The 24,485-nt window shown below is 34.8% G+C and overlaps 3 protein-coding genes across 3 annotated transcripts; 1 reads left to right on the plus strand and 2 right to left on the minus strand.

The window, feature by feature from the left end:
• Positions 1-6,173: 6,173 nt before the first annotated feature.
• LOC143632145 (DNA repair RAD52-like protein 2, chloroplastic) lies at positions 6,174-8,104 on the plus strand. The gene is made up of 4 exons (XM_077100723.1): positions 6,174-6,481; positions 6,895-6,932; positions 7,487-7,578; positions 7,919-8,104. Exons 1-4 carry the CDS (start codon positions 6,174-6,176, stop codon positions 8,054-8,056), a joined length of 576 nt encoding a protein of 191 aa, XP_076956838.1. The 3' UTR covers positions 8,057-8,104.
• A 23-nt stretch (positions 8,105-8,127) lies between these two features.
• On the minus strand, positions 8,128-11,550 carry LOC143632094 (uncharacterized). The gene is made up of 11 exons (XM_077100678.1): positions 11,541-11,550; positions 10,843-11,062; positions 10,323-10,392; positions 9,762-9,886; positions 9,557-9,665; positions 9,402-9,465; positions 9,282-9,334; positions 9,056-9,163; positions 8,828-8,977; positions 8,559-8,729; positions 8,128-8,462 (listed from the first exon to the last, which is right to left on the minus strand). Exons 2-11 carry the CDS (start codon positions 11,058-11,060, stop codon positions 8,232-8,234), a joined length of 1,299 nt encoding a protein of 432 aa, XP_076956793.1. The 5' UTR covers positions 11,061-11,062; positions 11,541-11,550; the 3' UTR covers positions 8,128-8,231.
• A 1,562-nt stretch (positions 11,551-13,112) lies between these two features.
• LOC143632146 (uncharacterized) lies at positions 13,113-19,203 on the minus strand. The gene is made up of 7 exons (XM_077100724.1): positions 19,126-19,203; positions 15,853-16,668; positions 14,417-14,472; positions 14,007-14,237; positions 13,644-13,932; positions 13,362-13,558; positions 13,113-13,266 (listed from the first exon to the last, which is right to left on the minus strand). The coding sequence occupies exons 1-7, from the start codon at positions 19,201-19,203 to the stop codon at positions 13,113-13,115; spliced, it is 1,821 nt and encodes a 606-aa protein (XP_076956839.1).
• Between the last annotated feature and the right edge of the window lie 5,282 nt (positions 19,204-24,485).

A 24,485-nucleotide genomic window follows, 5' to 3' on the forward strand; every position in this document is an offset into this window, starting at 1 on the left:
GACCAAGTCGGTTACAAATGGTACAATGGCATGTTTGGTGGGTGATGGAGTTGGCAAATGTTGCATAGTGGGGCGGTACCGGTATAGGGTTTTCTGGTTTGGGGTGGAATTTGGGTTTGTTGTTGAGGTTGGGGTTGGGTAACAGCATAGTTTCGGTAGTTGGTTTTGGGTTTCTTCTTGTTGTTGTTATTGTTGTGACGGGAAGAGTTGGAGTAGTTAATGGCTTGTGGTGCGGGTTCAACCTTGGCTTGTTGTGCGGGCTCGGGTTTGGCTTTCTCGTTTGGTTTCTTGAGGGTTAGGGTACCCGCTTTCACATGATTCTCCGATAGCGCACCGGCTAGAGTAATGGAATCCTCAAGATTCACGGGTTTGCTACTCATGACTGAGTCCCGGATTTGCATAGGTAAACCCCCAATGTATTTGTCAAGCTCACGCTCAGCCAAGGTAACCAAATGAGGGACGAGAATGCTCAACTCGTGGAAACGGAGTGAGTAAGCGGCGTTATCACCACTATCTTGCTTGAGGTTCCAAAATTCCTTCTCAAGCTTTTGAAGTTCGTGTTTGGGACAAAACTTCTTCATCATGAGTGCCTTGAGGTCGGACCATGGAAGAGCCATAACCGTTTCCGACCCTTGGAGATGCATGACACTACCCCACCATGTTAGAGCGGTTTTTCTAAACATGCTTGAAGCGAAATTTGTCTTTTTCGCTTCGGGGCACTCGCTATATCTAAACACATTCTCTATAGACTCGAACCATTGCAACAAGGTAGTCGCACAGTTCGTACCCCAGAATTCGGTTGGGTTGGCACTAGTAAATTGCTTATATGGGTAGGATACGGGTTTGGGTTCAACGGGTGCAACAACGGGTGGAGGAGGTTGGGTAGCTTGGATTTGAGTTACAAGTTCGGGAATCACAGCGGCCATTTGCTTGATGATAAAAGAAGCCATACGTCGGTTGGTGCTCTTGCGCGGTTTTAGTGGAGGCATGCTAAAAGATTATAAAGAAATGGAATAAGTTTTTAGGTAAAAAAGAAATGGATATGAGAGTGTATAAAATAAGAATAAGGTGAAGTTAAATTTTCTTTTTGATTGTGAATCCTAGAGTTAGTGAGGAATAGATGTTAGTGTTAGATAAAATATAAATCTTGGTATATACACAACAAACTGGAAACAATCGTAAATGATTTTGAGATTTTGAGGGGTTAAAGCTTAAAATTTTGAGATTTTGAGGTTTATTGAGTCGGAAAATCGTACATGAACCACCATGATTTGATATTCCAACTCAAAAAAAAAAAATTTATAAAACACAACGTTGGAGTCTAAACATGCGCACGAATCATCGCAATTTTTTTCATGTTTTCGACTCAAATAACGATAATAACACCATAAATCGAGATACAACGTCATGTCAAAGCATTAGTCAACGAATCACCGTAGTTCTATTGTTTTGACACCGAAAAATTAGGATGGCGACCGGAACGCTCGCATTCGACTACTTAAAGTATTGACATGTATAACATGGTTTGTGGCCTAGAAAACGAGCACTATAATCCCACCATTCCAGGTAAGTAAATCACCTTCGATTCTTGGAATCTTTTTGTCAAATGGTCGTTTTATAATGTCTCGCTTCCTATGAGGGCTACAAACTCGGTATAAATGCAACCTTTAAGGGATTATAAACAACGGGATCCAAGTTAATCTTGTAATCCATAAAACACAATGAAAATCTACTTTTTGCGTTTTAAGGTAAGGATACCTTGGAAATACTATGAAAGTGTGTGTATGTGAACATTTGGGATATTCGTGAATTTTAAACAAGTTTATAAAGAATATGCGATATGAACAATCAAAATAGAGTAACACGTATGAGCACACGTATAGGACCCTGAGCATAACAATACTAGGTCGTTACGTCTAACCACCTATCCTATTGTCATGGCTCTGATACCAATCTGTCACACCCCGACCAAAGGCAGCGGAACATGCCGAGGTGTAACGATTGTCCATAAGCACATGACACTAATTAAAGTGACAGTATTTAATAAACTCATTTCATTTCACAACATTGAAAATGTCACATAACAATTATCCATAAAATAACCATAAACAAGATATCACAAAATATGGCAAATTGATATTGTTCATTTTTACTAATATCCTAAGGTCTTTGATGTCGTTTTCTTCACAATCATAAATCAACCAAGATGCAAACCTGCAACATTTCATAAAATAAAGTTTGTCAACACAAAGGTCGGTGAGCAATTCATAAGTTTAATCATATTAGTATATAATAAAGATAGCCACAGAACTTGCATACGAAACGATAAATAAAAGTGGTAATTTGGATAAATAGATATCGCTAAACACATTAGCGACACCTAGCTATAAGGGGATGCCAAATAGTCTAGGATTTTATAGTTATCGTTAATTGAATTACGTTAACGACACCTTGCTATAAGGGGATGCCAAATAGTCTAGGATTTTATAGTTCCACCAACCAAAAACGATAAACACATAGGCATATAAGCATAGAACACCAAATCGAGCAATTATTTAGGTAAAGTATACAACTACGTTTGTGGTTTAAGATTCAAATATAAAGCATTTTGTTGAATAAGTATGAAATGTCACCCCCAAAATAAAAGATGGAAAATGGGGTATGAAGTACTCACCTTCAAGTGGTAAACTTGAAAGATGATAATTTGGAGATTTGTCGGAACGACGAGTTTAACGCACAATGCCTAAAAAGAAAAGAAGTCTTGAATTTAGAAAGGTTGTCTTGAAAGTCTTTAAACAAAATAAATGTTGAGAAATGTAAATAATTAAAGTTCAAGGTTTAAAATGTGACTATTTAAGAATTTATAATAATAACCCTTTAAAAATGTAAGTTTGCTCGAAACCGGGTTAAAGTATCTAACCTTAATATTTACTCAACCTATGTTAAGTAATAAGGTGGGTAAAATGCAAGAATGCAAATCCCTTTGGAATAAAGATACTAAAACGGGTTTTTTTTATCGAGTGTTCGGGTTGTCGGTTCGGGTCTTGATAATTGGTCAAACCCAAAGTCAACTTTCCAAAATAATGAATGTTATGAGATAACTCAATAAAATTTAATAAGACTTAACCAAGTATGTAGTTCCATTGTTTTAGAACTAACAACGCACGTTAAGCGAGTGTTCGGTTTTGTCGGTCCAAACTTTGTTATGAGATCAAGTTGGATCCAACATTTCCAAGTACTTAAGAAAATATTTAAAAATCAATTTGTAACTATTTTTAAAGAAATATACAAGTCTTGATGGCTAATAAAAACACACTTGTGTGTCTTAAGCGAGCAAGAATCGGTTTGGTTCGGTTTCCATCTTACAACAAGTTCATAGATGGTTTCCACATGTCCAAACACTAAATAACTTGTATAATAATGTACAAATAAAAAAAATACCAAAAGTTAACAATAAAGTCTTTAAACAAAAGTTCGGTTTTCGGTTCGGATCGTGTTTCGGGTTAAGACCGAGGTAAGATTCTACAAACCCATAACCATAGAATTTGTAAAAATGATTTTAGAAACTTATATCTAACACTAAGTATGTTTAAACAAACAAAACTAGTAACAAAGTTCGGTTTACGATTTAGAGCTATTTACGGTTAAACCGAAGCATAGACTTTTAAAAACCCATAACCATGGAACTTGTAAACATGACCAACAAACTAAAATAATCAAGATTAATATGTATGAACAAGTTATATAGATGTATATATATCAAGGACACGAAGTCCTCCATGAAGCCTTGCCTTATGGGGTCCGAAACCTCACCGACCGGAATCGGAGAAGTAACTACCAAAGGTAAACAAGGGGTGTATATTATATATATGTTGCACAACCATAAACAAGTATTAATAAGGCTACATAAACTAATTAAGATGAAAGACCAAAATCCTTCAAGAACACTTAAGAAGATAACCTTGAATCTTTGATGTTTGAGATAGTTTTTTTTTTTTGGAGTTGTAGCAAGGGAAAATGAAGAGGAAAGGTGGTGTATATATAGGGTAATGTTGGTGGTCAAATATGGGTGTGAGACACAAGAGTTTTCATGCAAAATGGATCAAGACAAAAACACAAAACAACAAAAAAATAAATAAATAATAAATAAATAAAAATATGATGTTTTCAAGACCCAACAAGTGTGAAACAATATTGTAACATAAATCCACCATTTTGATTATAACATAAGCTTCGGTTTACAAATCGGGTCGGTTTACATAATAAACAAATACAAAAACGAATACAAACAAGACCCGAAATTGACGAATGTCACAGGTGTCATCATCTGAAAGAATACGGGAAAGAAAGTCTCCCGAGATCGTACCGTATATCCACTGGAGAACCAATGCGTCAATTTCGGACCATTGGGAAACGTGGGGTCGTCATTGGCGGGTGCGGGAGTCCCGTCAATGTGGTTAAGGACTTTGTATGCCTTAACATGAAGTTTGAAGAGTTTGACCCATGACGAGTAGGTCGTCTCGGAGCCATCGAGGGTACGAATTTCGTTTTGAATATTTGTGACTGTGTAGGCGGGGTTGAGGGCAGGTTTATCGCCGGGCGGTGGTTTTGGGTTGTCTTCTCCAACCATGAGGAAACAGAGAGAAGGAGAGAAAAAAAATGGTTTTCTATAACCTGAGCTGTGATACCATGATAATTATTAGAATCGTAATTCTCATTACATAGAAGTCCAAAAGAAGAAAAACTTAAAAAATACACAACGCTTGACGACCCTAAATGAGCTTCCCATACAACTTGCAAACTTAAAAATGAGTATGTGGAATTTTATTAGAGTTTTTTTTTTTTTACAAATTACCCTAAATTTTTACAAACCACTAGCTTGGAATTTTTTTTTTTCAAATTACCCTAAACTAGGGAGCGAGATATGCGTATGCAGAATATTATTAAGGTTTTCTTTTTAATCAACTAAGGGTAATCTTGTTATGTAGAATTTTGATAAAAATGAGTATATATGCAATTAAGTTTGAGTTGGGTAATTATGCATTTAACGGTGGTTTAGAGAGGAAAATAGGTAATTATCCCCTAAAAAATAAATAAACTTGACGAGCTAGATACATAGTTTCTGTATACCATAGAGACAAGAATGAAAGATGCGTAGACACAAAATGTAAATTATCTCTTTAACGTTCACAAAATGTGTACAATGGATCATAATCATTTACCATTTGCAAAACTGCAAAAGGCATTGTTATAGCATGACATGATTATAATATTTTAAGGGTATGTCTAGCTTGGTAGGTAACTTTAATGGTTAAAAACGGTAAAGACACATGTTATAATTATTTATAGAAAATAATTAAAATGTTTATTTTGATCAAAGTCAATAAAATGTATATTTGAACATTTTAGTCCCAAAATATCCATTCTTAAATAGAATTAATGAGATTTATAACCAACCAGATATGTCATTGTCCAAACAATCTTGTCTGTGCCTAAAACGTCATGTCGGCTCCAACAACTGTATGCACATGATCAATGGCGAAGTATCATTAGGGCCAGGGGTGGCCCCGCCCCCCTGTTTTTTTCGCAGTAGTGTAAATGTATTTGTTTTTCGCCTAAAAAAATTTATACACAATGTAACCCGTTTATTTTAGCCCGACCCGCCTTGTTTTTTCACAGTAGTGTAAATGTATCCGTTTTTCGCCCAAAATTTTATACTTAGTGTAAAATTTTCATTTTTCGCCCGAATTTGAGCCCGTGCCCCCTCGTTTATGATTTTTTAATGCATTTTGAGTTCGGCCCCCTTGACGCTCGCGTCCAAGCTTCGCCACTGCATATGACATAAACTTATTGGTTGAAAATCTCGTCGGCTAATGATTAAAAGATATATGGGTCAACGAAATTGATGATTGAATAATATAGAAAAAATTGGTTAAACTGACATACATTTTATTTTATTTATAGAAAAAATTAGTTAAACTGACATACATTTTATTTATTTATTTATCGAGTTAAATGAACATTTCGATCATTTTCCAGACTTTATTTATGGTAAAAGAGAAGTATAAACTTGCAAATTTCATGCGTACGGTATTGAGCTCTCACCTACCCACCCAACCACCACCCTTCTCTTGTAGTCAAAGCAACCTAACACCATCCCACCGGCCGGAGCAATGGCCGTTCAGACCACTACCTTCATTGCACGCCCAGCTACGGCTACCGCGCCGATCACGTTCACTTCGGCACGTCTTCAAAGTTCATTTAAATTGAAGGTTGCTAGAACCGGTAGCAGACGTAATGCTGTTCAGGTGTCTGCGCCCGGTTCCAATTATGTGGTGCCGTTGGACTATAACTCCCCAGGCATCACTCGTCCGTTGGCTGAGATTCTTCGAGATCTTAATAAGCGCATCCCTGATAACGTCGTCCATGTCAACCAACCTCATGATGATGATGGATCTCAGTCGTCCACCTTCATCCCTTGGTACCTACCTACATTCACACTTTATTATTATTATTTTGAAATAGGAGACAATGAAATGCTTCCAATAGTTTCTATGAGAGAGATGAAACTGTTTTGGTTTCTAGGCGATCCGCTATTTGAAATGGCGGTTCCTAACATCGTTGCAGACTACGCCAGTGTTTGTCTATGAGTTGGACAATTTGTGTGTGTTCCGCCATTTCAAATGGCGGAACATGTGTGAATTGTCCAACTCATTAGACAAACACTGACACGATGCTAGGATCCGCAATTTCAAATAGCAGATCGCCTAGAAACCAAAACAGCTTCATCTCTCATCTAGAAACCGTTGATCCTATTTAATAAAAATCTTTTTTTATTTAAGTAGATGATTTGTGTGATCTTATTTTTTTGGGCGAATTAATGGTGTATTGTAGGTACCATGCGAACAGGATGTTAAGCTTCTATGCTCCAGGTGTGCATTCTTTATAAACTTTCTGTGTACCTAATTTTGATGCTAGAAAAATAGAAATGCAGGGGAAAGTAGGAACACGTAGGCGTATGAGGGATTTGTATTAGGTTTGGTTAATGCGGCTATCTAAGAATGCATTTCAAGCCATGAATGTAAAACAATTTCACACATTATTAGTTTATAAGCTAAAGGAATTGTACATCTTATTTTTAAAATCTAAACTCAGTTGACTAGTTTCTTAAGCTTTGAACTAATTCATATTCTCCATGTACATCATAACTTATAAGTTATAGACCGTGTATAGAGTTTAGTATGTAAGTAGTGCACAATGTGTAGAAGTTCTAACGAGATATTGCAACCTGCACGCTTGGCCTAGTGATTTTTGGTACCAAGAGCCTAAGTATTAATTAGTAAAGCTTCTATCTGCATACTGAGAGTGCTTATGCCATTAGCTAATATTTTTATTTGTTTAACTTGAGTGTAAGCTGCAGTTTATTTGCTTGATGTCTTTTAAGAGTAGAATTATTTGTTTTCTTACCTTACAATTTTTTGTTTAGGTTGGTGTGGAGAAATACGTGACGTGATTTTCTCTGATATTGGAAGTGTGACTGTGGTTTATCGTGTCACGGTCCGTGGTTCTGATGGAGAGGTATGCGTATTATTATTGGTTTTCATGATAAGGATTTTGTTTAGAGTGCATATTCCATTTACATTATCTAATCGGATGTATCATTAGTTGGTTAAAGTGTTTTCGAAACTGGATATTATTAGACTCTAGATATTTTTTGTATCATTCTTAAGACAAGTTGATGCACTCTTTAAGGATTGAAATTGCCAGGTGCTAAGTTATCTTTGGCATATTGTTTCTTTGTATATGCTCCCTCAAATATTCTTAGAATTGTGACAATTGTCACATGTGAAATTCAATAACTAATTGAAGTAACAAGTGTGTGATTATTGTTAACAAAAGAGGTATCCTGTACTCGCAGGCACACCGTGAATCAACTGGAACTGTGCCGGCCAGCAATGATCAAGGTGTTGACCCGGTTGCTGCAGCTGAAGAATTAGCTTTTTGCAAAGCATGTGCTCGTTTTGGACTCGGTTTATACCTGTATCATGAAGACTAGATGCCATTCAGGATTTTGTTACTTATGCACAAGAATACAATAATAATAAAAATATATATCGTAAACTTTTTCCGAGGGGTATATCGTTGGAATACTTCCCATACTATCTATTTGTATGCATTTATCTTAAGCTATGAAACAATTTACAACATATATGTATTAACATGATGGTTTTCTATTGTTTCAAAAGTCTTGTACCACCATTGTTAATGATCCAATCAGCTATTGTATCCACAAGTAATTCAAACTCCTTTGAAATTTCTGCACGAAAAGTAGAGTCAACTCCTAGTGAACTGCTTACTTCTTTGGCAACTGTTTCCAATGGTGTCCCTGCTGTCAGATTTGCCCAAAACTCTCCGCTCCTGTTTACAGCATCCACCATACTTGGTGGTACATCCGGTAAAGCCTGTGTACACAAATCGAAGTATGCAGTCGTTCATACTTGATGCTTAATTAAATAAGTTGAAATGGCTACCTCAACGTCGGTTAAGTATAGTTATACCTGCTGTAAAGGAAGTCCATGATCACCAGGTAGAGTACGAATAGACATATCGAGTACTGAACTAATGACAGACTCTGAACTAAGCACTTGAGCTAGAACAGGGGTTTCATCAATCGTGTCATCTTTGAATTTGACTAAAAGATTCCTTGAGATTCCATAGTATGCTTTTATCTAGAAAAATATCGACAGTCACAATCTTTTAGAGTTGTAATTTTTCTTAGACTACAGCTGAACAATATTTATGAACTAAAAATAGCAGAATTACATACCAGTCTTCGAGTTTCTTCTGGTTTTGGTGAAAAATTTTCCCTTCCATTAGCCATTTCCATGTATAAAGGAGGAAGTTGCTCAATCAGTGGTATAACTTGTTTCATAATTGGAGGGCCGAGATTCTCTAAGTTTTTCAGTGTGATCTCCGCCTGCATATTTACCAAAAACCAGTTAGCAGAAATAAGAAATTTACCATCCAATGAAGTCAAAAGTACAAGCTTTCTTACTCCTAAACGGATTGTCGGTGATGATGCAATTTGTGACAAGATCGGTCCAATGCTTTGAGCCATTGGTAAAAGAACGGGTGAGAATAATGGGACCGCCAGGCTGGCATCCTGAAATATCAGTGAATGTCGCACACTGTTATAACGATAGATGACTCGTTTGTCCATTAAAATGTCTGATGTATTATTGCAATAACCAGCTGCAAGAACCAAAGCTGAAACTAAGTACCTTGTTGAATGCTATATACACATTACCACACCTCTGCACAGCATACCTGGAACCTGATCACCAATAAACTAATCATACATTTAGCTCTAAAAGTAAATGAACTTAAAAATTATTAAATACCAATCAAAAGGTGGATGACGGATCCTAGAGAATGCCCGATGCCAAAAGATGGAAGATCTTTCACCTAAAGTCGGATCAACTTTAATTTAAATATATAGAAACATAATTTATATAAAAGAAAAAAAAACTTTCTGCAGTCTAAGTTTAAAGCTCACTGTTTCATGTAAAGTCCTAATACACCTGTCGTATTTGAACTGAACTTCGTCTGCAATAAAGAAGTGATCAAATCCACTAGCATAAGGTGTGGCTATCACCAACACACCCCTACAAAACAACAAGAAATGTTACTTCTGCAAATTTAATATTTGTCCAATTGGGACTCGATAGATGATGGGTATATGGACATATGATATTACTTACTTCTCAGAAAGTCGCTCCAGAAATAAGCGGTAGGTGAGCTGAGGGGCTGCCCCGACAAAAATGCCACCAACAAAATGCACAACAGCAACAGGCTTTGAATTTTTTGGTCTCAATACCCAGGCTCCCTGAAATTGCATAAATCACAGTCCAGAGAAATATACTGAATCCCAAATGACTTCAGTATTTATCACATTGAATGGTTCTGATTTGAATTCCAAACATAAGAATGTAACTGACTAGAATAATCTTAAACCTAACTAGCTGCCCCTTACAAGATAAAGAGTACCATGCCCGAATGTTGATTCACTTGGTAAATAATAACATGTTCTTTTAAACTCAAATGTTATTTGTATGATATAATCAGCATGAAATTACATCATGCATAAAACAAAACTAAAATTAAACATAGAAACTCATCCAAGTATGAATTAACCTGTTACCACCTTAAGAATAATATTTGTAATGTTTTCATAATTAATCTACAGTTCAATTAACAGATATGCAGTAAAAATCTAAAGGAATAAAAAAAATAAAATGATTATAGGATTATGTGGACTATACATCAATTTCTTCCCAATCTCCTGAGCTACCCCATCCATCTTGAGATTGCTTCACAGTCTCTGTTAGTAACCTACAAAAGCATAAGATGTGTATAGGAGCAATAGCCCAACTGTTAATCAAAACCGAACCAAACTAACCGAAAATATTGTACCGTCGGTTAACCAAAAACCATTCATATTTTCATATATTTCTAGCTTTTATACCTCCATTTCATGTATTTATACGTACATTTCATGTATTTACACATCCATTTCATGTGTATATATGCCTCCGTTTGATGTACTTATAAGCAAAATTTTAACCCAAGATTGGTTTTGGTTATTAACCGAAATTAATTGAACTGAACCAAAAGCTAACAAACTAACTGAATAAACTGAACCAATTAACGGATGACTTTGGTTTCAGTTTATAACATACATGTCATGAAACAACTAACTTGACACTATGATAATGTAAAAGAAAAATATGATATGGAGTTGGTTGAATACAAATTCATAAGGAGCTGCAATCACTTCCTTACCTCTCGATATCTCTGTAAAGCTGTATTCCAGTTTGTTCTGGTTGATTGTTACTCTGCTGATCAGTGGAGTTGCGACAGATCACCTTGAATTTATTCAGTCTTCTAAACACGACAGATGATTGAGGATGATGAACACCACATAATCGGCCAACACTATGGTTCAATTTACACTCAATATGTGGAAAATTAAGCTGCAAATGCAATAACCAACTGGCCATGCCTGCTGTGAGCAATAACCAAACCGAACCGAAATTAACTGATAACCGAATCGATTATTTTTTATACCCTCGGTTAACCGAACCAAACCATTCATATTTTCATATATTTCTAGCTTTTATATCTCCATTTCATGTATTTATACCTCAATTTCATGTATTTATGCGTCCATTTCATGCATTTCTAAGTAAAAAAAGGTTAGCCCAAATATGATTTGGTTTGTTATTAACAGAAAACCGTAAAATTAACCGAAGCAATTAACTGAACCGATTGGTTAATTTGATTGGGCTATTAACCGAACAGTGCACACCCCTATGGCTGTTGATGATCAGACTTAAGAACATCATATATGATCTACAAACCACAAATAAGGGTTTCATAATTACAGATATATGAAGAGTACACTATTTTTAATTCCAATTCAAGTTAACAAATAATCGAGTGATTAAATAAAATAAAAAACTAGGTTAGAAGTAACTAACCTGGAGAATTGAATTGAATTGAATTGAATATGTGAGTAGTAGAGGAAAGAAATCAGTGGTGCATGAGGACGAATGAATACCAACCGGGTACAATTAATGGGCCGTTAGGTCCCCAAATTGAGCCGTGCATGTAACACTTTCTAAATATATTCTTTTATCAAATTAAATAGATTTATAAGAGTCCCAATTAACGCGTAATTATTGTGTGTTTTCTTTCTAACAGCAAACACCCGGAGCTCACGGCTCGAATCCATCATCCCATGAAACAAACCTTACGAGGAAAATCTCTTTCACCACCCAGACCTAGAAAGGAAGCTCTCTTCCTCGACATCCCACCAAAAACGGGATGGCATTATCTAGAAATAATAATATTCCATCCTTATATAATTTTTCTATAATCACTATTTGAATTACTGACCGGACACGGACTCAACCGATCATCTTCATTTCACTCTCAGGATTTAAAAAAAAAAAAAAATCATCATAAGTGAGAAAGCATTCTAGCCTAACTTGAAACCACCTATTTATTTTATTTGTCACTATGGCTGGGACTCAGGGCCGGCCCATAGGGGTGGCTGGGTGGTCGACGGCCACAGGCCCGACACCTCGCTAGGGCCGAGTTTTTTTAATTTATATATATTTTTATTAAAACAATATGTATACTTAGTGTTTAAACTTATTTGCATAAACATTAGTTTGGTCTAGTGGCAAAAAGGTATTACTCCCAACCAAAAGGTTATAGGTTCTAGTCTCATTTGAGACACGTTTAATCTTATTTTTATACAAAAGTTTTTTACATAACCTAAATTATAATCAATTAAGCCCAAATCAAAATTAAATTTTTTATCCAACAAAATATTCATTTTATTTAAGGCCCAAAAAAATTTTTTTTGCCTTCGGCCTAAAATTTTTTTAGCCTTTTCGAAGCCGGGCCTGCTGGGACTTGAATATTGAATATAAGAACTCTTTTTTGAATTAAGTAATTTGATAGGTTATTTATTTTAATTCAATGAAAATATGAGGTTTTATCAGTTTATAAATTTTCTCATTTTTTTAACAATTAAATTACAACTAAATATGTTTACAACTGGGCAGACGCGAACATTGACCTTAAGAAAAGCAACACCACACATCAAATTGGCCTCACTATGTGTCAATATTTATAAGAAGTAGATACATGTCTTATAATAATTCTTTAAATCAGTCAATCACAATCGATTTAAAGGTTTGCATGTATTCAAATTCAATTTTGATGACTTCGACCCGTTTGATCAATTCCTCTTTTAAATTAAAAAAATAAAATAAAAACACCTTATAAATAGATACTTCAAAATTGTCAAAGTTCAATATAATACATCAAATTGCAAAATACAAATTAGATTATCATCCATCCATTCCTTTTGAAATGGGTTCTTTAATCTAACAAAAACACAACTTGTACTCTTGTAGCATGAGATAAGATCATTGTTTCTATAATCCATTTGATGAAGTTGCAGAGAATCATGTTCAATAAAACTCAACTTATACTTCTATTTACACAATGTTAGAGCCAGCATTAGCAATCACAGATCGTTAACTGTTAATGGACCAGTCATAGTTCTGGTAAACAATATGCACCACACCACCGTCACTACAAAGATGTGACAACAGCCCTGCCTTGGTTGCATCTAAGTAGCCAATAATCCACTTTAAAATCTCTTTTTCCTGCCCAAAATCCACACTAAACCTGAAACAAAATAAACACGATAGCCCAGTTCATGAACAGGTGCCAGTTAATGTAACGAGTCATGTCTAAGTGGTCCAAGTGTCTGGCTCACTCACCACTTGAAGATACGACTGAGCCGCACTGTTCTCTTAGCTAGATCCACTTGAATCCCATCCCTTTGTAGAAACTCGCGTGCAGCAAATTTTAGTTCAGATTCTACCCCTTGTGGGGTGAAAAATCTCATGGGCGGGCTTGATTTTGATCCGTTGCATGTAGCAAAATGGATCAACGGATTTACTTGTGGTAAAGCCAGCTACAAAATAATATAAAAATAAGGTTTTGTATTTTGGAACCTCTAACAACAACCTTAATATGGAAATGAATTGTTTTTCTTGTACCTCTAGTCGCTTGTCACCCGAAACAAAAGGATTGGTAATCGAGTAAGGTGCTCTGCGGTTACTTCTAAGAATGCCATTAACAATAAGGGAATAAGCAGACCCGCCAATGATGTATAAGAAATCAGAATTAAAGGATCTCCTATCGATTACTGCTGACCCCGGATGACCGACACTGATTACACCATGGATAACCATGGCATTGTGTAGGTTAAGAAAAAAAGCAAGCCTTTCTGAAGCAGTTAGTGTAGATATATCCACTCTTTGAAGTTCTAGCATTAAATTTACATATCTGTGTTTAAAATTAAAAAAATTTATATTAGAAATATAAACATTTGTCGTTAGTTAGTTAGTTAGAACTTATACCTTCGGAATTCCTCGCTGTTGCTGATACCTAAATAATCAAGATGGCAGCCATCTTCTGATGCATAGGATTCAAGTATGGCCGACATAATTTTGGCGAGTTTTTGGCTGATTAAAGTAGCCGATTTTGGCTCGAGATCATTTGTGGAACTACGAAAGTTATAACATCGAGGAATGAAAGACTCGTGTTCAAGAAACCTATAAAAATGGTTTCCGTCTTCAAACTCGTTTTCCCTGAATAACCAAGCAATATGATTAGTACCGTTATGTTCTTTTATATAAAGTTAGATAGAACACTTTTCGCACATGCTGAAATGGTTTGAGTCTAAAAAGTTAATATGGTTAACGGTTCGCACATGCTGAAATGGTTTGAGTCTAAAAAGTTAATATGGTTAACGGTTACGAATATGTACCCGAAAACGTGATGGATGAAGTGTCTTCTTGCTAGCTGCTTCCCTATCTCTACAGCCTAAAGCCAAAGATGATATATTGATGACATGATGTACAAAATTATAATTATAATAATGTATGGTTTTGTACTATATTTCAAAAGAGCACATGATGCAAAGAATCATGATTCATATTGGTATAAAGAAGAATCAATTGTGCAGTGAACCATGTGTCATCGATTATAACTGTAATGTCCTTTAAGCACAAACCATAAACATTTACCTTAAGAGTAAAATATTTCCCTAATCTCAAAACTATCCATGCATTATGTTTAACTAACTACAACATTGCTTTTGATGCCATGATATATGTTTTTTCTCACGTATATATATTGTAAGATGTCAGATTGCATTATAAAACAAGATATATAGTATTATCATATTATGTTTTTCTGAGTGAAGATCTAGGAAAAGAAGAGAAGTAATATATCTAAACTAGCTAGGCTAACTAAATCACATGCTTTTTATGTGTTTCTACCAACCTTTTGAGAACATTATTAAAACTTGCAAACGAATTCTTCATGATTTTGTCGCTAGTATATTTTTAATAGCTAATTTATAAAAACATTAGGTCAACGCTAGTTTAATTAGGCTTTGAATCCTGAAGTTCAACGACAGTACTAGGTAAACATGATCACGTAGAAATTAGCATATTCATAGTTTCCTACTACCGCAAGAAGTTACAAAAGAATCTACTACAGATAAATAAGTATCATTTGAAACTACTCACGATCACAATAGCAAATAGGGTGTGCACAGTTTGTTTTGAGTCGGTTAAGGGCTAAATTAAGCCAAACAAAAATTTAGTCTCGGCCCTATTTTCGGTTTTGCCACGTGAGCTTAAAGTTTATGGGCAGAAAAAAAATTGTTTGCCCAAAATAATGAATTTGGCTCTAAATCACTTCGTGAATTAATAATCAATTGATTATTATACAAATAAACTAAAATATTTGAATTACACAGTCATTATATTTTTATAAATAATGTAAAATAAAAATTGAATTTGCCAGCGTTTTATTGGTTTTGTTACATGCGAAGCCAAAACCAAACCGTAAACTCGATTATTTACAAAAAATAAAGCCAAACCGTCTTTCTTTTACCGTTTGTTACTGAGTTCAGGTCAGCTTTTTCAATTTCATGCACGCTGTAACATATCAACGAAGATCGGCAAAAAAAAGATTGTTTGCCCAAAGTAATAAATATGACCATAAATCATTATGTTATTAATATATAACTAGAGTAAAAGATGATTTTACCTACAATTTTACAATTTATAACATGCGAAACCAAATCAAACCGTAAGTTTTTTACTTCTTTTTTACAAAAATAGAAGAAAAATTTTAGAATTGGTTTTTCAGTTTCATGCACACAGAGTCAAAGCAATCACACCGCGTACTTACCTTCTTTCTCCCGCAGTCAAACTGATGAAACAAAACCTCCACCATCTCCGACGACGAGAAGCAATTCTTTACAATCTTCATCTTCATCAACCGGTCCTGAATCGGCGACCGTTGCCGTAATATCCTAACAACCATCACCATCTCATCACTCTTCTCCACCTCCGGATCATCAAACCCGTACACCGGAACCGCGGGAGCGTCATCCGGACACTTCCTGCAAAGCAACTCCATCCTCTCCTCCAACAATCCACAATTCCTCAGCGAATTCAACGCCACAAGTCCGCCAAACAACTTCTCGTTGAAAAATATCTGCGGCACCGCCGAGCTTCCTGTCCGTTCGATCAGTTCGATCTCTCTCGTTGGATACACGTCGACGTTTATCTCGACGTAACGTATGTTCTGGCTTCTGAAGTACGATCTAACGGCTGTGGAGTCTCGGCAGTTTGATCGTGAGAAGAAGGTGATTCGTCCTTTGAGGTGAAGGTCATTTTCGTCTTTTTCGTCCTTATAGTTAACTGTCACTTTGAGTCCTGGTAGATTAAACTCCGTTACGTTTGAGGCGTTACGTTTATCCGAAACGACGTCGTTATTGTTATTGTTATTGTTGTCGTTCGTTAATAACGATAACCGTTTTGTGATCGCCGTGGATAAGCTATAGCTCTTATCTCGGAAGAATTTGTCGATGGCCGGTATCTGTACGGTAGTTTCAGGTGAGGAGTTGGATCGTTTAATCAACGGCTGTGGTTCCGGCTTTGGAAGTTGCGGATTTGGCGGAGATACCGCAGTCGGTTGAACGTCACGGTCTTTGAAGAAACACTAATCGACCCCGGGCAGATTACGGATAATCTGGGGGTTAAATAGATGTTTCCCACGAGGGGTTAGATCCGGCAAAGGTGGTTCTTCTGATAACCTGCAAAACAGACACCGTGAGCTCGTCACTGAGAAGGGGGGTACCTCCTTGTGACCACCCTCCGGCGTGAGAATCAGACTAGATTGCTCTTGAATATAAGTGTATATTAAGAGAATGACTAGAGCAGATATCAGGTAATATATCAAGATATGAGATATGAGATAAGATACAAGATGATCTTACCATTCCAAGGTGTTGGAGTATTTATAGCCGAATGTAGGTTTCCAAGAAGGTACAGCCGGCTGAATAGTGTTCCTGTTCTGCCAACTGTGGGCTACGCACATGCCATGCTGGGGGTTGGTGGATAGGCAGCGGCTGATAGTGACCAGGCCGGCTGTGTACTATTCCTGTTCCACCAACTGCAGGCCATGCACGTCCTCCGACAGGTTGGTGAGTAGGCAGCGGCTAATAGTGACATACAGTACAAGAGCGTGCTGCTCGTCATACTGTTGTCAGTGAGCTGTCGTATCCTTGGTCAGATCTTTTGTCCATACCTCGTCAGGTACAGTACAAAAGATCCTCCAGTATCGTACGGACTGGCTCATTTGGGCGGGAGTTCTCCCGGCTTTGTGCGGGAGTGTTCCCGGCTTGCTCACTCCTTCTTCAGGTGACATTACTGAATTATTATTAAGAGTTAAGTGCCTTGTGCGTGTAGCTTTGCTGCGCAGGTAGCCTTCTCTGATGGCTTGTATCCGCAGCTGCGGGAACAGGCGGAATACTTCACCATTGGGAGGCTTTTCCTGCGGGAACAGCTTGCGTACTGCGCGTAAGGACGTCACGTCTCTGAGCATGGTGGGTCCTGCGGATCCAGTTGGTTTCTGCGCAGACGTCCCTTATAATGGTGAGTCTTGCGGGTCCAACTGGGCTCTGCTGGGACCTACCTCTTCAGTCTTGTTCTGAATTTTGTTCTCCGTGATAATCGGTCTTGTTGTTTTGGCCGTCAACAAACTCCGGCGGGTGAGGATTAAGGTGTATATCAGCAACGCCGTTAGGTAAGTCCATACCGAAAAATTATGATTATCGAAGTTTTATATAATTTACTATAAAACGATTACAATAAAGTGGCAGGCAAACGGGCAACAAGCTGCGCTGCAACCCCCTTTTGAACAGCAAGTCCATACTGATACGATAATTTGGTGAAAATGAAAGAGGAGGAAATATATTGAGGTCAGAAGGAGGAGGTGGAAACGGACAAACGTGTCCGGCGACGTATACTTTTTATGTACCAAATAATATAATTTTCTGGCAATAAATGATGGATGATACCAAAATATGTTTAAAAATATAAAACAAAGGTGAAAATATAATAAAAATAAAAATTGTAATATGTAATATTTAAATTCGGTTATTTCATATATTAATTTTTATTTATGACTTTTTTTAATAAGTTTTTTTTATATATTATGCACTATAATTTTAAGTTGAAAACAAAACGTTGGTGTTATTTAAAAATAAAATATTCATACTGATATTGTTATATTAAATATTGTATGTATAAAAATGATATTTATGACAAATGTTGTCACTAATTTAAAAACTAAATTTACAAAACTAAGGTTTGGTTGTAAAAAAATAAAAATATATTATATTTTAAAATGAAAAGATAAATGATAAACAATCTTAGATGGTTGTGCTAAAAAGACATGGAAGACAATGTGATATTGTGAATTATAGAAATGTTAACAATTAAGTATAATTTTGGTTTTATAATTGAAGAGAAATTACATTTATATATGTTAGGTCAAAAATTCTAACATAATTATCATTTTCGTAAGGTTGGTAAGCACATTTGGTTTGAAGTATGAGGTCTTGGGTTCAAAACCTGTATCACACAATAATTTATTTTTCAAAATTTTATAAGGCCTTAGAGGTCATGTGTTATGATATAATAGGAAATGATTACATGGTATCTACTTGACATCCTAGGTGGAGTGCTTAGTTAAATGATATGTGGACAACTTGTTTTTCTTTGATAGTATAGTTAGATTAGATGGGTGAGCAATGCTTTAAGACCTGGTCTGGACATTAACCTAAATGCCTTATTGGATCAAAGGTCGTATCGATGTTTGACCGGATGACGTCATAAATAATTTTAATATAAATGTATTATATATAAAAAAAGATAATAATAATAATAATAATAACCAACTTCTATGTACATTTACAAAGACTTTTTAAATATATGGCATATTTATTTTTTCCATACATAAATGTAGTTTAGTTAGTTGGTTACTTATTCTCGGCGTCCACATCACTTTTATTTAATTAAAAAAGCTTTTTTCTAGTTCAACCGCCAGGTCATCGGGTCCGGGTCGACCGCCACTTGAAAACCTGGCCGAATTTTAAAAAAAACGAGCAAATACCCTAATCCGGCCCAGTATAGGTATCAAATCCCGATCAGATCGGTTCGATCGGCCGGGTCGGGCCGGGCCAGGCCGCATTGGGTTTCAAAACACTGTGGGTGAGTCAGTTATCTACCTATACCTATTCTAATAAAGTAAAATAAATATAGATACTTGTCATCTTTTGGTTAATTCTTACAATTTTTCCCCCTACAAAACTAGTAAACCCTAATATATATGTAATAGATCAATAAATTATTCACTTTCCTTTTTCACTATATTTATATAATATCTATATATTTTTATAAATATAAATATTAACATATTATTTTACTATATATTTCAAAATACTTCGTGAATTCAAAAAATCAACAACAAATTATGTTTCTCAAATAAAATTGTTTTAGGTATGTTATGAAACTTAAATTTGATTTTATGGGTCAAAAGTTGGTAAATAGATTGTTTGATACAAGTTAACTACATTTAGGTCAAAATTTGTTGCGGGTCAAAAATGAAAATTTAGAGTATTTTTAAAAGTTTGAGAATGCAAAATAGATTTATTGTCAAATTTATTATGGGTTCAAAGTATTGATTTGAAAATGTTAAAAGTATGAAAGTTAGAATTTTATATATGATTTGGGTTTCAAATTTATTTTTAAGGCATTTTTTGAAATAATCAAAAGGTTTGAGATTTGAAAAATTGACTATTTTTCCTTTAACTATTAAAATTTAGAAAATATTGCCTATCAATACTTTTAACTTTTATCAAATTTGAAATATTTATGTCAACATTAACTTTTCATTCAATGGTGATCAGAGCGTTGTATGGGAAGCATGTCATGCAAAACTATACTCAAATGAAACAAAATATTCACAAGATTGAATGGGTTAGCATGCTATTTTTTATGTTGCCATTATGACAAAGTCGAGAAGCTCTCTGAAACTTATCAAAATCTTTTTCATGTTGTAGCTCAGAAAAACATAGTTTTTGAAGAACATCCATCGTTACAATTTAATGTTCTACTTTTCTTTGATGGGTGGTAAATTGAGAAATATATCAATAAAGATAATGCTCCTTTTGTATTTAGGCTGAGTAGCTAGAACTACTATCGTATGAGAAGTCTTATTTCGAAATTGATTCATAACCAAAATTCTTTCAACTATACATATATGACACCGAGAATGAAGTTTTCAATAGAAAGAAACATTATCGGGTACATTTTTGCACGTGCATTTTTTTTAATTAAGTTCGTTTAAAAAAATCATTTTGTGATATAAATAACATCAATTTATATACACATAGTATAGATATAAGCATGTATGTAATACATTTTTTTCATATACGTTATATAATTATTTGTTTTACTTGTAATTTTAAATTAAATTATCTCGTATATGACACGGGCTCTAAAACTAGTGGTTATATAAAAGTTTATCGTACAATGATAATGGATTACACTTGATTGATTGCTTGCGATGACGAAATCAAATAAGCGAAACTTTCAATTAAGGACAATTTTTAAATACTCTCATTTAATATCAAGATTTTGTTCTTTTATCTGACTTATTTTTAAAGTGTCGTTCAGAATTTCAACATATCCAACAATATTATATAGTCACACGCCGATTTCTAAGAAAATTCCAAGATGCTACATGTCCAAATTACCTCCGCGAATGAGTTAATCGGTACACACAAAACACAAGATAAGCCTATAAGATGACTTGTGAAGCTTCCATCATCCAAGTTCACAATCATAAAATTATGAGAGAGAAAAAAGAAAGTCTTAACATCAAAAAATTATGTGTGAATTCACCTATATTATTTTTGCAATTAACTTAGATGATTCATATATGAATAAATCAAATAACATATATATAATCGTTGTTACCGGCCAACTGATCCACCTGATGTTCGTTAGAATCGGGTGACTGATGATCGGGTATAATTCTAGTATTTAATTGTATGATTTTATACTTTTTAGTAGTGAACAATGGTACTTCATACGTGCTTATGTGTTTTAGATCATTGATCGTTAAAAACGATAATTAGGAACTTGTACAAGCATGGAATGAGGTCGCAGGAAGATCGGAGTACGAAACAATGAGAAAATAGAAAAATACGGGCAAATATGAGGTTAGTGCACCATACGCCAAACTCAGCGTATGGTACGGTAATGGTGTGTGTGTGTCACCGTATGGCAGCAAGTTGGAGTTTGGCTTTGTTAGTTTCAGCTTGTGATACGAAAATTTTGACGTACGATAAGCCGAAGGTCGACCTGGTTCGAAAAATTCAAAAAAAAAAAAGCACACAATAAAAGCCATAAGTTTTAGGGCTTCGTGGAACAACCTTTTCTAGATTTTGGACATCTCCAATTATGTGTCCTTCAACCAACTGAGCCAAGAATCGAAGACATGTGGAATACTATGAGTGGCTAATCTCCTTCGAGTCATTCTCGGGGTGTAGTGCATTGTATGATTTTAGTTTCTTTCATGTGTATACTGGATTTATATTTTGTTAGTTGATTGATGACCTATGCTTCTTGATGTGTTAACCTGGACGTTTAGTTTGTCAATTGCAGTAATACTTGTTTGCATATGGTTTGTTGAATGTTCTTGATCTAATAAAATATGCAATTGTCCTTAATTGAGTCATTTTGTGAATGAACCTTTGGTTACCAATTAACCTATGTGTTATGATTGTTGATGTCTACGATTAAGAATTCAAATAAGTTGTATCTGTCAATTGATAATCAGTGATTATTTAATAACATGAAAGAGCTATTACATGTTTGAACCGTGTGTGCAACTTGCATTTAATTGATGTTTACAAATTTGTCTAGGTATTCACCTATTTCAATTAATCATTGTTAGTGTGTTAACACTCAAAACTACTTCATAAATTAGTTACCTTCATAAATGTTAGAATTGTTACACGAGACACTAACTACATACTTTTCATGATTTGACACTCTAGATACCCTAACTATTTTAAGATGAATAGGACACTTAATTAATGTTATTTTTGACTAGCTATTCAACACCAATGACTAAGCAAAAAGAAAGGAAGAAATCCAAATAGATAAATTTTGATTGTTATTTAAACGTCCTCAATGGTTCCATATAAACTGACTTATTCACATCTAGAAAACTAATTCCTAAAAGTTCTCATATTTTTAACCTTTTATGGTTGGTATAACTAGAAAATCGAAGTAACTCTAAAATGGGACCATAACTTGAAAACAAATCTCTTCTACCTTGTAACCAACCCCTTTTTGTCTTCCATTAACAAAAACAAACAGAATGTATTCTAAAGAATTAAATCCCTTTATGTTAATTTAATGAAATACCATATTGTCATTTATGTTTTCTTTTCTTTCTTTCCTTTTTTTATTACTTTTTGAACGGCTATTGTCATTTACGTTGTTAATGATTTTTTTTATGATGGAAAATTTTATTTGTACTTCGAAATTATTAGTTCAACAAACCGTTAACATAAAATCATTTTATTAATAAATCAACGCATATAAACAAAATTCTACACTTGTTAAGTTAAATGTGCGAACAGAAAGCAGTATCTTGTTCGTTCATTTAAATCTGAAAATGTTAGATTATGTGTATTACACGGTATAAGTTAATGTATAAATTACAATGAATAATTTAATACAAATAAGATAAAAGATAATTAAGTCTCCTTATATTATTATGTAAAAAATGTATTACAAATATAGTCGATTTATATCATCAAATGTATTTGAATTTTAAATTGATAATGGGTTGTTCTACCATCGGTATACAATGATAAAAAAAATCATATTTACACTTTTACATTTGTCTCGAATATTTTGTTCCTTAAAGTTTTATTATATACTTAGAGGGTGTTTGGGATTGCTTATTTAACTCTAAAAGTGCTTTTCGTCAAAAGTGTTTATTGGTTTCTGGTTTTTTGAAAATGAGTTTTTAAAAAAGTGTTTGGATTAGCTTATGTGGTTGGAAAAGCCATAAGCACTTTTTAAAAATTGTATGGCTTAGCTTATTTACATAAAATGACCAAAAAAGGTAAAAGATGGGTAAATTAGTAAAAATCCAATCAAAAAGCCAAAAGCATTTTTGAAAAACCCCAAATTGGGGCTTTTGAAAAAGTGTTTTTTCAATCCAATCAAAAAGCCAAAACAAAAGGGGCTTTTAAATAAAAAGTGTTTTTACATTTGCCAAACACCTTTTTTGCTTATTGGCTTTTTGAAAAAGGCAATAAACCAATAAGCATTTTTCAAACTCAATCCCAAACACCCTCTTATTGTATAGATGCAGGGCTTTTAGCGTCAAATATATATGTAGTGATCTCTTGGTGAATGTGCAAGTTGTTGGACCTGATCGATAACCATTCTCGCAACTCATTTCTTATGCGATTCGTTGGTATGCGTTTCGTATCCCCTATGAGACTGGTTTTTCAGGCGACTCGTTTCCCTATGCGACTCCAGTGTAACACACGAAATGATCCAAATAATAAATTTATAAATAAAACAAATAAGTGCATATTGTATATGAAAAAATGATTACATCTATGCTTATATATAGCCCTGCTTGCGGTGCGCACATATGATGTATATATGTGTGAACCCTCGGGTGGGCAAAAGTGAAATTGCACTAATTTTGACGTTATTTTACTAATCTCGTGAAAATAACGTTAAAAGTGACGGATGGTTAATCAGGCATCATGTAGTGGCGTTGATAGCTGAAAGATAAGGGTACATGCACCGATCAGCCGGTGTCCCGATGATTGAGTGCTATGTGCCTTATGTCCAAGGCTTGATGCAAAACTACTATCGAGCCGGGGGTCTCACCGGAAGCAGCCTCTCTATCCCTATGGGGTAGAGGTAAGGCTGCCTACATCTTACCCTCCTCAGACCCTACCATAGCTTTGCTATTGGTGGGATATACTGAGTACGATGATGATGATGATGATGATCTATGCTTATATATATATATACATGTGTACATAAATTGTTTTTTATTTATATTAGAAAATGATTTTTTTTTTCAAAAAAAACGAACTTAATAAATAATAATAATAACGCAAGTGTAAAAACATACCCGAGAACAGTCCATCTATTGGAAATTTGATTCTCAGTATCATATATATATAATTGAAAGAATTTTGGTTATGAACCAATTTCAAAAAAGATTTTCATACAGTAATAACTCTAAGCTACATTCACTCACTGAGTATGATGGCATTTATGTGGATAACCATCTGAAGCTTCATCGATGAATCATTAACAAACCACATCATCATAACTCATAAGTCATAACAGAGGCATGTTTCGTATGCATATACCAAGAGTGATAGATCGGTATCGATGTATTGATCAAAGATAAAAAGA

This window comes from Bidens hawaiensis, unplaced genomic scaffold (assembly GCF_021521415.1).
Source record: "Bidens hawaiensis isolate Kalapana, Puna unplaced genomic scaffold, B.hawaiensis_p1.1 tig00006365_1, whole genome shotgun sequence".
Lineage (NCBI taxonomy): Eukaryota > Viridiplantae > Streptophyta > Magnoliopsida > Asterales > Asteraceae > Bidens > Bidens hawaiensis.

What these genes read in the sequence shown, in the direction of transcription:
- LOC143632145 (XM_077100723.1), top strand. Translation starts at nt 6,174, where the DNA reads ATGGCCGTTCAGACCACTACCTTCATTGCACGCCCAGCTACGGCTACC. An exon ending in TCGTCCACCTTCATCCCTTG is followed by an intron (nt 6,482 to 6,894) that starts GTACCTACCTAC and finishes GGTGTATTGTAG; the next exon opens with GTACCATGCGAACAGGATGT. An exon ending in GTTAAGCTTCTATGCTCCAG is followed by an intron (nt 6,933 to 7,486) that starts GTGTGCATTCTT and finishes TTTTTTGTTTAG; the next exon opens with GTTGGTGTGGAGAAATACGT.
- LOC143632146 (XM_077100724.1), bottom strand. Translation starts at nt 19,203, where the DNA reads ATGCGGCCTGGCCCGGCCCGACCCGGCCGATCGAACCGATCTGATCGG. An exon ending in TTGACTGCGGGAGAAAGAAG is followed by an intron (nt 14,473 to 15,852) that starts GTAAGTACGCGG and finishes CTTTGGCTTTAG; the next exon opens with GCTGTAGAGATAGGGAAGCA. An exon ending in TTCATCCATCACGTTTTCGG is followed by an intron (nt 14,238 to 14,416) that starts GTACATATTCGT and finishes TTGGTTATTCAG; the next exon opens with GGAAAACGAGTTTGAAGACG.
- LOC143632094 (XM_077100678.1), bottom strand. Translation starts at nt 11,060, where the DNA reads ATGGCCAGTTGGTTATTGCATTTGCAGCTTAATTTTCCACATATTGAG. An exon ending in CAGAAGAAACTCGAAGACTG is followed by an intron (nt 8,730 to 8,827) that starts GTATGTAATTCT and finishes ATATTTTTCTAG; the next exon opens with ATAAAAGCATACTATGGAAT. An exon ending in ATGGACTTCCTTTACAGCAG is followed by an intron (nt 8,463 to 8,558) that starts GTATAACTATAC and finishes TTGTGTACACAG; the next exon opens with GCTTTACCGGATGTACCACC.